Raw genomic sequence first — 13802 nt, forward strand, 5'->3', positions numbered from 1 at the left:
CTAAATACTAGTTAAATAAGGAAATTCAAACAATAATAATTCATTAAATTTCATCAGTTAAAATACTTATTAACACTTTTTTTTTTTATCTTTTTCTATCATACCATACCATTTGTTATAACGAGAGTTATATATTTTTTTATTTATCTTTATCTATCATACCATAAAATTTATTATATCTAAACTTATCTCTAATTTTGTTTTATCTTTTCTACCCTGTCCTACCAGGTGAGTGATTTACATGTCTACTATTTTAAATGTTTTGAGTTGATTAGTAATAGTGTACAACAATAGTGTTTTTTGAAACTGAAAGTGAGAGAGCTATCATTTTATAAAAGGACAAAAATTATAATTTGAGATTGAGCAACTTCAATTTTTATTACATGTAAACAGACAGGCCTTGCATATAAAGCATGACTTGATATTCAAGAAACTGTGTTCCGCAAGTATGAATTAGAACTTCTTTTATCATAAAAAAGTGTTTTTTTTTCATAAGTTATAGAAATGGAGTTTTTTTAATTTTTATGATTATTTATTATGATTCTAAAAGAGAATGAAGTGCTTAATATTTTTTAAAATATTTTATTTATTCTATTATATTGATAATATATTGATTGGGTAAAAGAATTAAGTAGGAAATAAATATTAGTTACAACTAAGAAAATAATCACTTTTCGGGGGGCTGAATACATTTCAAGACCCAGACTCTGCAACCACATCCACCAATGAATTTTAGTTAACTTTTAGCCCTGATTAGAAACCAAAAAGTTTAACAAAAAGAGCAAAACTACAAGGGCTCCTTCAACAAAAAACAAGCAAGGATGGGTCTTGCTACTCTCTAAATGTATCTATGTCCTGCATCTGTAAAAATCCAGCATCTCTTCCTCCACAGGATGGGTCTTGCCAGCTATGACAAGGCAATGCAAAGGTTCTCCAAAATCAATTAACAGCAACTGCTTCATAGTTCCAGCTACTATCATCTGATCTTCACTACCAAGCCGTGCAAGCCCAACACACTCTGTATCCTCAGTATAGGCTACAAGGCAAGGAGGGGAAGGCCACTTTAAACTAGATACATAATATTTCTTATGAGAAATGATAGGAGGTCCAAATATATATAAAGTATAAGCGCTTACCAGTGAAGATTTGCCCCTGATGAGCAAATACAATGGCACACATTTAAGAACCACAAACAAAGACACAGGGCAGGGAAACAAGGGCCAAAATTACATAATTGACTGATCTTTAACAACTCATAAAAAATGTTTGAAAACAAAGCAATTTAACATGTCGAAAATCTAGAACTGTTGATGATTATAATATACAGTCAACAACAGAGATGTAAGGATACAGTCACTGATTAGGTAAAACCAAGGGAATAGATAAATTTATAAATATAGACATAAATATATTTGACAATTCTTTCTCCAGATTAGAACTGGTTATATACTATTTCATCTTCACAAATAAACAACCCTGAGAGCAGATAACAAAAACATGGAAAATTATGATTGATTAAAGAAATGCAAAACTTGATCATAAGATAACATCTTTCAAAATTAGAATGTCCTAAATCCTCAATATAAACATTTTTCTGCCTTACTAGCAGATTCACAATCAAGTGCAAAGAGAAAGCATCAGCGAATGAACTTCTCAACATGAACTTACCTGAAGTTCAGAGATCAAGTGTAAACCATCATATGCATTAGCTTTGCAATTGTGTTTCAGTTTATGAAAAGACATTCCAGAAAAAAAATAACAATTGAACTTGCTAGTGCAAAAACCAAAACGCAATGTTCTAACGAGCAAAAGGACTGTCATCATAATAATATCTAACAGGTCTAATTAACTTATCAGTTATCAATGTTACGATAAAGAGGGAAATCAAATAACGAGCAAAAACACACCCATAACATCTACAGCGCAAAAAACTCAATGTAAATCACAACGTCTAAATTTTTCATGTTCACAAATAAGCAACCCGGTTAGCAGATTACAAAAACATGGAAACTTATGAATGTCTGTGGGAACGAGAATGAATTCAAACATTCAAGCAAAACGGTACAATCCTGAGCAAATTCAAAGGACTAAATCTTTGAAATTAATGCAATCAAGAAGCAAATAATTTACAGTTGAAGTTTATCAAACTAGTGTGATGTAAACTTGCTCACCAGATTCTTCACGATCTTGCACAATCTCCAAAAGCTGCTCAATGGCTGTGTTTATCGTCATATATCTGGGTGGTTCATAGGCTTTTTTCCCTCTGAAATGACCATAATAAAAAGGATACATAAAACATACAAAGAAAAGCATCAAACTAAACAATTCAATGATTGTCATGATACCACCAGAACATTACAATGACTGACAGAAATTCAGCAAGACCTACATGAGGCAACAGGAGAAAGAAAAAAGTTACTATTTTGAAAACCAACCTGCACAAAGACTCTAGTGTTGGCTCCTTCACGCGAATATCTGTAACCATACCAAATTTGGAAATTATATTAGCTCTCTTAATAAACAAAAAGGAAGAACCTTTAGTACACTAGTTAAAGAAGAAAGTTTTCGTTCAGATGGTACAATCTTTTGAACATATTATTGAATAAAATAACAAACGTTTATGCTAACTATCTTTTAGATGTTTACACGACACTCTAGGCAAGGAAGGAAGAAGCACTTACAACCTAGTCACAATCTCTAACACATGCATTTTTTTTATTAGATTTCTCCATATAAACTAATACAAGAAAAAAAAAATGTTTTTACAGAAACTAAAATTAGCTCATATACAAATTGAAAACTAAATTGTGAGGAAGCTAGCAGGAGCAAATTTTAAACTTAATTTTTTTTTTCTTCTCTCATAAATGTTTATAAAGAAGATTATCCAAGCAAATTCTAAAGCACAGATAAGAGAGAGTAACCTAACAAGCAAAGAGTGTGCAGTCCCATGAGGCGGTTTTGCTGAATCTTTTCATAGAAGCTATCAGGTCTCCATGTCTCAGTAAAGAAAGGTATAGAAACAGTCTCCCCATATCGGTAAAGCTGCAGACCACAAATTCCAATAGCATTCATCACAGATGCATTGTGCACTACTTTGACAACAATCCCCATCTTTTTGGCTCGAACAACAAGATCAGTGTGAGTGGTAGCCCTGGGAAAAAACATAAAATTAATAAACCGTGAAGAGTGTGATGCAAAAGAATGCTGTACAGAGAAGAAAGCAATAGCATACCCAAAGGGATCGCCAACGACGAGAAAAGCAACATGGTCATGATGAGCTTGGGCAAGAATTTCATGGGCCTTTTCTTCTACCATTTCTCTGTCGGCAAGAATAATGGGTTTACCGTATAGTTTTTCCTAAGGAGATGAAAAGAGTGAAAATTGAAGAAGAGAGAAAGAGTAATAGGAAAGAAAAGGAATGGGAGATAAAAGATGGTACCAAGTTGGAGATGCCATTGGTAGAGAGACCAAAGGAGAGGAGGGAAGTGTAAGCTTCCATGTAAACCTTGTGGCACTTGTTGACAGCTTCCAAACCCTTGAGAGTGATATCTTGCTCATCACCCAATCCTAATCCTATTATGTATAACATTTTTGTTCTCCAAGCTTTGATCTTTTCTTCTGAAATCAGAAAATACAGAGTTAACAGAGAGAGGGATGGAGTCTGAGAGAAAGAAAAGAGTAAGGTGGGTGGCAGAGGCGACACTCCTAGGTTTTCTCAACTCCAACCAAGGGAAAAGACTGAAACGGCACTCTCTTTAATTTGTTTTATAAACTTAATTTAAATAGATAAGTTTAATTAAAATGTATAAATAATTTAGTATGAATCTTGTTTAAATGTTAATTTTCTATTAGTATTAGAAAAAAAATTATAAGGTAAACTAATTATACTGACACAAATATTTTAATTTTTTAATAAAACATTTCTAAAACTATGTAAATCTATCAATTAAAATTATATTTTACATTTTCCAGAAATAATATTTTAAATCTGCACAGCTTACTTCTTTAATATATTTTAATTATCACTACAATAAACTTGATTGAAATAATTTATGTATACCAAAACCTGGGAAGGGTATGTCATGAAAACTGGGGAAAGGTTAAAGAGTGGTGCAAATAGCAAAACCCTGTTTTCATAAAATATTTGATAAAATCTTTCTACAATGTTTTTAATATAAAAAAGTGAATGTGGATTAACAGATGTTACATGTGTGGATTTTCTTTAAAAAATAAGAAATGGTAAATGAGAATCTTTGTTATTCAGAATCAAAGGCTACTTGCTTATTAGATAAGCTAGTACATAACAACAGGAACAAACACAAGTACAAGCTGAAGCTAACTCCTTTAACGTTTAAAAACAACTAAGCTACATGAAGAAAAAATCTCCTTAAAACTAGGATATATATGCAATTTGGTCACAAAATAAATATATAAGATATTCTTTTCTTTTTTTTACGTTTTATTAACTATTCCCATTATTAAATTGTTTAATTTATTTATATAACTGTTCATAACAAGTTAGTGGTCACAGTGATCCTCTTCAATATGTATGAAATTTGAATATTGTGAATAACCATATATGTAAGTTTGGGCTTGAAGAAGAAGGTAAGATGGTAAAGACCATAAATTACCCTATTAGAAAAACATATATAACAGGCTAAGATCAATGACTTTTATGAGGAGAGACAACTATGCTAAAAATAATAATACTAAATAGCATGTACAGATCAAAACCATAGAGATGTATAGTGATTGTACTTGAGAAAGAAGGATTTGAAAGAAAAACATTGAATAGCAGGGAAAGAGTAAAAGTCCATTATTGAAAGATTCAGTTTATGTGTAGATCTTAAGCATTGGAAATATAGATTGATAATAATAATAAGTAGCACATGGTTGAACAAATGTCTGCTGTTTTTTGTTGGATTCCCTTTTTCTTTATAATAATCTAGCTTCATGCCTTACCAGATACAGAGACAGATAGCCACAGAGAGTCACGTGGAGTTGTGGCTGGAAAGGAGTACCCACATAAACATCACCATCAAATACAAAATTAGTAATAGATTTGATCATTTAGTTTTTGAAACCCCGGTCTATTCTCTTCAAAATCAGGTACATTTATTTCCTACCATAGATATGTGTCCCTACTTTGACTACAATATATAACATCAACTTATTCTCTAACACATCTTTTATATAATCTTATCAAACACTTATATAATTTAATCTATTTAAACAAATTTCAACTATGTTTTAATTACAACTAATTTTCCAAGTTTCAGCCAGCTGAGTCTTGCAAACATGATCTATCCATGGTATGAAAAATGGTGGAAAGTGGAATGTGATAATCCCTATGTTCACCTCATTCAGCAGCACTAATTAAGCAGAGACAACATGTGACATGTGATGGATGAAGCACTTGGATACCAATCGGAGCATAATGATGAAGATGCTTCACCAACTTCTTTCAACCACGGATGTTCTGGTTCAAACACATAGTCAGAAATGTTGATACAAATTGTCAGAAAAGAGGGATAGGAATAGCCACACACGAAGCAGAGCGTGGTTTAAAACAATTCAGAACAAAATAAGAAAACACAATGGAAGAAGAAGCAAAAGCTCACCATAATTGAAAGCTAAAATCCAACACGCACCATTACTGCTGTGAAGCTCGAACTCTTCCCCTGTGACTGAGGTAAAAGTGATAGCGATTTAGGGTTTGCCAATGTTTTGCTGGTTTGTAATGGGTTTAGGGTTTTGTAGGCCCAAATGGGTTTATTATTTTGGGCTAAGCTGCGCTCATCCATTTAGTTACTTTTTGCACCCACATTGTCTTCTTCTACCCTTTATATATTTTAGAAAGGAAGAAAATATACTGGAGAAAGTAATTAACCCATGTTTGTTCTTTTTATTTTTTCTTTAATTTTTATTAACTTGATATTTTTATTATTGATACGAAACGAAATTGTTTACTTTTAGATATTAACTGTAATCAGTTTGTTAATTAAATTAAATCATTTTGTTCCAGTGTAAGTTTTTTATATAACATGATCAATCATTACAACTCTGATGATATTATTTAAAACAACTTAGAAGTTAAAATATTGACATTGTTCATGAAAATGATAAAAAATTATAAAACAAATCTTCATTTTCTTAGTCTTTCAATGAGAAGTTTGTTTCGATAATTTAATAAAAATATAAAATATAAAATATACAAGTCTAATTTATTTATTTTTATGACTATAAATCTCTTTATATTTACGTTAGCTTAGCCAACAAAATTTAGTGAAAGTAGATGGAAATCTTATATTGCATGTTACCTGAAAGAAAACGTATAATATGCTATAAAAATAAACATTCTTGACAATATTTTAAATTTCATTTATATATATTTTTAAAAATGAAAAAAAAAAGTTCATAGAGATCTATTAAGTAAGAATCAAACTTGTGTTTCGGAATCACAATGTATCGTAATAAGATAATCATTTGATTGAAAATATTGGTGAAAGTCCTTTCTGAAAATCATACCCAATACACTTACACTGTTTTAAAAAATAAAATAAAGAAAAACAATAATTTTACATCATAAACAGACATCCTAAACAATTGAATAAATAAGAAAACTATTAATTACCGATTTATAAGTTGATGTTTGTATTCATTTATATACTATGAAATATCTTAAGTTTTAGTCAATCACTATAATAGACTCGAAATGTTTTGATACCATATTAAAAAATAAATTTTAAGTATAACTCAATTTAATAAAATCAAAAGTGAGATTTTTATTTATTTATATATTATAAAATATCTTAATTTATATAAGATTTTCAACAACATGCATAAACAATTATAAGAAAAAGAAAACAAATTTAGTTAACATGAATATTTGTGTAGTTATATATATTAAGGTATCTGATTCCATCTTCAATAATTAATGAAGAACATTATTTTTTTTTATCAACAGAAAATAAATAAATAAAAAGTTAAGATATGATTCAATCTTTATATAAATCACAGTAAGTATGTCACGTCCAAAAAAATTCAAATTCATAAAAAAAAACTAACACCTAATAACTAATCTCTCGTAAAGAACATAGCTAACTAAAGATCTCACCAAGCAAAAAACTTACCCACGACACTTCCTATAAGAGAAAAGAAAAGTGTGTTAAAGAACTTGAAAAGTCCTTCTTCTTGATCTTCTTCATCTTCTTCAATGACTTGTTGCCAGTAAACTCTCACTCCATTCCGATAAATGGGTTCCTTGACCTTCATGTAACGTCTTCCAACTTTATTCAGTGGTAACGATGGTGTATTCCATGGAAGCAATCGCCTCAAATCCTTCAATTCTATCAATTTTGGTTCATGCATTGTTCGAGCTGAATCCATATCAACAACACTCTCTTCAACTCTGCAAAATCTCTCTCACTTTCAATTTCAAAAAACACTATTGTTGTACACCATTTCTAATCAACTCAAAACATTTTAAATAGTGGACATATAAAGCACTCACCTAATAGGATAGTGTAGAAAAAGATAAAACTAAATTAGAGATAAGTTTAGATATAATAAATTATATGGTATGATAGATAAAGATAAATAAAAGATATATAACTCTAGTTATAAATGGTATGCTATGATAGAAAAAGATTAAAAAAATAGTGTTAATAAGTATTCTAACTGATGTTGAAAAATTAGATATAAATTAGAATTTGAAAAATTAAATTCGGAGTAAAAATTAGGCTTATTTTTTATACTATTAAAATTATAATGAATAAATATTTTAAATTTATAAATTATATTTTCACAATAACTAATTTAATTGCTGTATAAAATTATTTTTAATTATAGATAATTTCTTTTAAAAATATAAGCGTTTAACACAGAAAGAGAAAAAAGATGAATGATTAAAAGAGATAAACAGTTATATTTAAAAGGATTATGCATATAAATTAAGATAAAAGACCGATTTAGTTAGTTAATCTTTAACTAATTATAAAGATAATAGATAAAATACCTATCCAACGGGAGAAAATAAATATTAATTTTTTTTTTTTAAATCACGTGTCTAACCATCATAAATCTTTCAAACATTGTTTTAATTTCAAATTTATAACTTTTACTCCCCAAACTAACCCTCTTATATTATTCTTATGTTATTCCTAATCTCACAAGTCTTATATAAGACCTTTTAACCAAGTCACGATATTTAAATAAAAATATTAATATAGTTTGTAGTAATAATTTAATTAATAATTTTCATATAAATTATTTTACATTTAATTAGTTAGTTTCATATAAATTTATTAACCATAAGTATACATTACTTAAGCCCGTCCTGCATTTTACACTAATGTGAGACAGTGCAGTAATGTGGGACAGATTGCTACCATATTATAAAATTTATAAAGATTTAAATATGTTATTAATCTCATTAAATAAATGAATGAAGTTGGATTTTAATTTTCTTTATTTAGTAGTATTGTGATATAATGTGAACATGTAGCACTTAAAAATCTGTAATGATCCATGAAATAAAGGTGATTTAATTATCTTAAAATGGGTATTAAAGATTAAAATAGGGACTTAAAAATCTTTAAGAATTGAAAATCAAAGAAAACTATTTTGCATTACTAAAACCAAAATTTACATATTTTCAAAAGATTAAAAATAGTTATTTCAAATGTTCTACGAATGATTTTTTAAAAAAGTATGGGGAAAAAACAAACAAAACCTTAAATTCTGGATTTAATTCTTCATTTTCTTTACCAAAATTTACCTTACAAAAAACATCTCAGATTGTAACAGGAAGAAGTTCGAACCTTATTCTCAGGGTAAGGAGGAGCAGTTGAAAAGCTTATGACTTCGTCTTGCATGGTTAGACAATTCTTTAGCGATTGGTAGAGGGGAATATTATTTTTGGGTTAAAAAGAATTGGTACATAACGCCAATAATACATAAGATTCTATCAACTATTAAATCAAAAGATTGTTTACTCTAATCCATAGAGTACTTCGCTAAGGAATCTGAGTAGAAAGTAGAAAGGGAGAATCATGAAGCAAAGTTTTTAATGAACAGAGAATTTAAACCATAATTTTACAGATACCATATTATCATTGATGAAGTAATTAGATTTTTTACTCTCCAAACAATCCATCAATGATCAATGACCTTGCATGTCAAGCATTTCACCCAGTCGGTTTAGTCTTTCCAATCCCTCACTAATCAAGAAACGGATTCTTTGCTTGTCGTTGCACTTTCTATTATTTTCCATCTCTTGTCTTATTGTCTGTCTCAGTTCACCTGCACCACTCCATTACATCAACCAATCTTATCAAACTGCAAATTTTGTATAAAGGAATGAGCCAGATAATTAAGAACATTCACCTCTGGCAGAAGAAGGGGCTCGACCAGAAATTCTCAGTGCTTGTCTGTAAAGCCTCAAGACTCTAGCACGGAGAAGGAAGTCCTGCAGATCCATGGAGGCAAAGAAACTATCCCGCCTCTTCCTAAACAGCTAGCCATTTCAGAAAACAAACAAAACAGTTACAATAATAACACATACAGATGATGAGTATGCATTCATGAGCCATCACTATTTTCATATATCAATTACCAAGTATAACCTGCGATGGATACAGGTAAGGTAAGAAAATAGTTAGGGGATGAGGAGGTAATGACAAAAACTGCAACTTGGTGAAACGGCTGAGAGAGGAGTTAAAATCACCCAGCTGGTTACCTGAATGCTGACCTGAATAAAAAGAAAACAACGTTTATTTCATTTTTCAAATCACAGTCTTCAAAAACATAGAAACTTATGATTGAGTAAAGAAATGCAAAACTTGATCATAAGATAACATCTTTCAAAATTAGAATGTCCTAAATCCTCATTATAAACATTTTTCTGCCTTACTAGCAGGTTCACAATCAAGTGCAAAGAGAAAGCATCAGTGAATGAACTTGTCAACACATGAACTTACCTGAAGTTCAGAGATCAAGTGTAAAACCATCATATGCATTAGCTTTGCAATTGTGTTTCAGTTTATGAAAAGACATTCCAGAATGTTCTAACAAGCAAAAGGACTGTCATGGAAACTTATAAATGTATGTGGGAACGAGAATGAATTCAAACAGTCAAGCAATAAGGCACAATCCAGAACAAATTTCAAAGGTCTAAATTTTTAAATTAACGCAATCAAGAGGCAAATAATTTACAGTTGAAATGTATCAAACAAGTGTGATGTAAACTTGCTCACTAGATTCTTCACGATCTTGCACAATTTCCAAAAGCTGCTCAATGGTTTTTCCATCTGAAATGACCATAATAAAAAGGATACATAAAACATACAAAGAAAAGCATCAAACTAAACAATTCAATGAATGTCAAGATACCACCAGAACATTACAATGACTGACAGAACTTCAGCAACACCTACATGAGGAAACAGGAGAAAGAAAAAAGTTACTATTTTGAAAACCTACCTGCACAAAGATTCTAGTGTGGGCTCCTTCCTGCGAATATCTGTAACCATACCAAATTGGAAATTAGATTAGCTCTCTCAATAAACAAAAAGGAAGAACCTTTTAAGGATTCATACAATGACAGATGAAAAGCAGCTTATAGTTGTCAAATTCACCTATATTATATTAAACATTCCAAATTATTAATCTCAATGCGGAAAGAATTCATTATATTTGTAAATGTACAAAAGGAGGCCCAGCGATTATATTAGACAGAGGGATTTAGAATTTATAAACCAATGGAAATGCTTGAAGGATTCTTCAAGTCTACAAATTTTCATTTATCTGTGACACTTGATATTTATCTAGCTTGAATCCTGCTATATCAGCCTCCTTGCAGATCTCTTTGCACTTTGCAGTCCTCCCAGAGGCCATGTAAATTTGAAGCATGTCCTTGTATAAGCCAAAGGTGGGAGATAATCCAGCTTCTTTAAGTTTTGAAAAGTATCTCATGGCCCTAGATAGATCATTCAGAGCAACAAACAGTTTTATTACCACACGATAAGCAGGAAGGTCAAAAAGGCAATTAGAAGACTCCATCTCCCAAACTACAGCCAATGCCTCTCTGTATTTCTTCTCTGTATAACGGCTGTGAATAACAGAAGTGAACATAACTACGCTTGGTTGATAGCTAGACTGCTTGAACCAACTAAACAGGCTCTCAACTACTTCAAATTTTCCCATCTTAATACATACTTTCATTATAGCAGTACAATCTTGCTGGCTTAAATTCAATTCATCTCGTTCTCCAAGTTCATCTAACAAGGGCAACACATGCCTGTGTCTGTCAGGGTTCTTTCCAAGTTCTAATATTAACTTGGCATAAATACTTGAATCCAGCATTCTTTTATCCCTTCTGGCAACTACTAGAACCTTCCAGGCAAGTCTAAGGTTCCCTCCTTTTATAAAACCCTTGATCATTGCCTCCAATACAGCACGACTTGCCAGACCAGTATAGTGGTCAATGTTGAATGGAATTCTCAACTCATGATTCCTGGCCAAGACCTCAACAGTTGATGCCAGAATCCAATCATCAGGGAAGAGATGAGGTTGATTTTGTGCCCATAAGAATGTTTGCAAAGCTCTCTCAGGGAATCCCATATGACCTAATTCCCTTATTGTCAATGACAGGGACCCTTTCCTCAGGAACTGCACCCACTTTCCAAGAACTTTAGATACATCTTCAGCTGGACCAAGCCTACTCATTTCTCTTGCCAGTCCAACTAGGAAACGCGGGCTTTTGTACACTTTCTTAGTCATAGAAGCCCGAGAAGAAACCACAGCTGGAGCTGTCAATTTTACTTGTGTTTTTGGTTTAGGTAGTCCCAAAGGTCGGAGTTTGTAGGGAGCTGGGAGAGGAAGAGGCCTTTCTCGATGTAATTTTCCAGGCTTTTGCGGAATTCTACCTTGGAAAAGTGATGAGATGACTTCAAGCTCATCTGATTCCCAAACAACACCAATATTTTCATCCTCCACTTCATCATTCTCTTGATTGATATCAAAATCAGCCTCAGTTGGTTTAGAGGTGGTGCTAGGCTTCTTCAAGAATAAATTAACACCAAAATCTGGAGGTTGCTTAGGATGTGGTCGATACCGGTTATCCTTTGGTGGTCGATTCCGGTTATCCTTTGATGGTCGATACCGGCTATCCTTTGGTGGTCTTCTCTTTGAATGTGCTGCTAAAGTGACTCTTCTGTAGTTGCAACAAGTTCTTCCCACCGGAACAAAATGAACACAGGGAAATGACAAGGTGCAGTACATTATTCACAAGTATGAATTAAAAATGTGGCAGTTGCATTGTCATTCAGAACCTGCAAAGAAAATTACCGTCATGTGGGTGTTTTATTCCGTGCAGGACTTTCATCAAACAAATAGTGTGCATATTACAGTACCGAATCAGCACAATACGTTACTTTTTATTGGAAATAATTGAACTTGCCGAATTGGGGGTGACGAATTCCAATTCCCAGAACACAGAAACGGCGTCCATTTCATTCGGGTTAAACGCAAATCTATAACAATTTGTTCTTCACTCCCAGGAGAATTTCTTGATTTCGTTATCAAATGGTTTGATGATTAAATAATTGAATAGATTGAATGCAAATCACTAAATTTGTAGAGAAGTAAACTAAAACATGTATATCTGCAAGAATAACAGGGCATCTAAGGAGATGAAAGAAGGATCCAACACGCACCATTGCTGCTGTGAAGCTCGGGTTCTTCCCCAGCAACGGTTTGCCAATGTTTTGCTGGTTTGTAATGGGTTTAGGGTTTTGTAGGCCCAAATGGGTTTATTCTTTTGGGCCATTAAGTTTTATTTTGAGACTAATACTTCCTGCACCATGTTTTCCACATATACCCTTATCTCCAGTGAAAAAAAAATTGTATGTTGCGTTTAACTTCATCATTGTTTCAAAAACAAAACACGATTAATTACTTTTTGCACCCATGTTGTCTTCTTAAATTCCTCATTGTAGAGGTAACTTGATCTTCAACACCAGTTAAAGACAGAAGTTTGATGCAAGAGTGATGATTTTAGTAACCACTGCAAAATTTATACCTTTCTGTCTGTTCTCTCCTTTCTTCTACTAGTGAGCAAGCTTTCATAGATTATATAATAATTGAATGTTCAAATTGAGGTTGTCTTTGTTTTTTTCTTAGATTCACTTTTTGGATTGATTAAGTATGTTATATTTAAGCTTGCTTTTGAAAGAAATTTTTAAACTTAGATATATTTAATAAATTAGTACATTTTTTTATAAAACAATATTAATTTCTATTTTCTATTAATAAAATAAAGTGTGCGAGTGTGTTTGGGGCTAGACATGCAAAATATTGGGATAATAATATTCTTAACCAATCAAAAATATTTAAACAATTATCTGTATATTTTATTTTAAAACATGTTTTTCACATTAAAAGTTACACTAATTCGATATAGGAACAATGAAGTTTTTTAAAACAGTAACACAATCTAGATTTTTCAAACAATTTAACTTTTTTGTGTATCCTTTATACTAACTGAAGCAATGAAGATAGGCTTATGAACTGTGAATAAATCTGATAAAGTTTGTAGAGTTTTACTTGATACTTTTCTATAATTCTTCACTTACATAATGTATATGGTGACACAGAAGCTTTTCCTGAGCATGAACCAAGGATAATATTGTTATAGATAAATATGAAAAGAATCGTGAAGAAGAACCCATACATAGATGCGAAGCGTTCATGGTGTTTCTCCCACGATCGTGCCAATACCAAGAGAAGAGTAATGGAATCGG

At 31.5% G+C, this 13802-nt stretch overlaps 3 protein-coding genes and 2 non-coding genes across 11 annotated transcripts; all 5 read right to left on the bottom strand.

Annotated features, from left to right (window-relative positions):
• Positions 1 to 610: 610 nt before the first annotated feature.
• LOC137816298 (Tetrapyrrole (Corrin/Porphyrin) Methylase) lies at positions 611 to 5732 on the bottom strand. Of its 5 annotated transcripts, none has more exons than XR_016523298.1 (8): positions 5622 to 5732; positions 5359 to 5479; positions 3440 to 3618; positions 3233 to 3357; positions 2927 to 3151; positions 2436 to 2475; positions 2172 to 2263; positions 611 to 1036 (listed from the first exon to the last, which is right to left on the bottom strand). XR_016523298.1 is itself a non-coding variant. In XM_090305045.1 (8 exons), the coding sequence occupies exons 5-8, from the start codon at positions 3066 to 3068 to the stop codon at positions 849 to 851; spliced, it is 462 nt and encodes a 153-aa protein (XP_090161171.1). In that variant the 5' UTR covers positions 3069 to 3151; positions 3233 to 3319; positions 3440 to 3618; positions 5359 to 5479; positions 5622 to 5732; the 3' UTR covers positions 611 to 848. The 5 variants fall into 5 exon arrangements, 4 of the variants coding, with proteins under 4 accessions (XP_090161171.1, XP_090161141.1, XP_068475495.1 ...); XM_090305045.1 differs by having other exon boundaries at positions 3233 to 3319; XM_090305015.1 differs by having other exon boundaries at positions 2922 to 3151; positions 3233 to 3319.
• LOC137816756 (small nucleolar RNA snoR101) lies at positions 1634 to 1695 on the bottom strand. Its single transcript, XR_011081870.1, has one exon. It is a non-coding gene; the product is annotated as a small nucleolar RNA snoR101 (small nucleolar RNA).
• Positions 5733 to 8945: 3213 nt separating the features above from the next.
• On the bottom strand, positions 8946 to 12771 carry LOC137816299 (uncharacterized). 3 transcript variants are annotated; one of them, XM_068619395.2, is made up of 5 exons: positions 12717 to 12771; positions 10483 to 10522; positions 10257 to 10310; positions 9388 to 9517; positions 8946 to 9303 (listed from the first exon to the last, which is right to left on the bottom strand). In XM_068619395.2, the coding sequence occupies exons 3-5, from the start codon at positions 10308 to 10310 to the stop codon at positions 9164 to 9166; spliced, it is 324 nt and encodes a 107-aa protein (XP_068475496.1). In that variant the 5' UTR covers positions 10483 to 10522; positions 12717 to 12771; the 3' UTR covers positions 8946 to 9163. The 3 variants fall into 3 exon arrangements, with proteins under 3 accessions (XP_068475496.1, XP_090161229.1, XP_068475497.1); XM_090305103.1 differs by lacking the exons at positions 10483 to 10522; positions 12717 to 12771 and having other exon boundaries at positions 10216 to 10259; XM_068619396.2 differs by lacking the exons at positions 10257 to 10310; positions 10483 to 10522; positions 12717 to 12771 and adding an exon at positions 9617 to 9757.
• On the bottom strand, positions 9944 to 10007 carry LOC137816755 (small nucleolar RNA snoR101). Its single transcript, XR_011081869.1, has one exon. It is a non-coding gene; the product is annotated as a small nucleolar RNA snoR101 (small nucleolar RNA).
• EMB975 (Tetratricopeptide repeat (TPR)-like superfamily protein) lies at positions 10662 to 12282 on the bottom strand. The gene has a single exon (XM_068619393.2). The coding sequence runs from the start codon at positions 12280 to 12282 to the stop codon at positions 10789 to 10791; it is 1494 nt and encodes a 497-aa protein (XP_068475494.2). The 3' UTR covers positions 10662 to 10788.
• Positions 12772 to 13802: the final 1031 nt, after the last annotated feature.

The sequence above is a fragment of the Phaseolus vulgaris genome, chromosome 1 (assembly GCF_051622355.1).
Source record: "Phaseolus vulgaris cultivar YP4 chromosome 1, ASM5162235v1, whole genome shotgun sequence".
Classification (NCBI taxonomy): domain Eukaryota; kingdom Viridiplantae; phylum Streptophyta; class Magnoliopsida; order Fabales; family Fabaceae; genus Phaseolus; species Phaseolus vulgaris.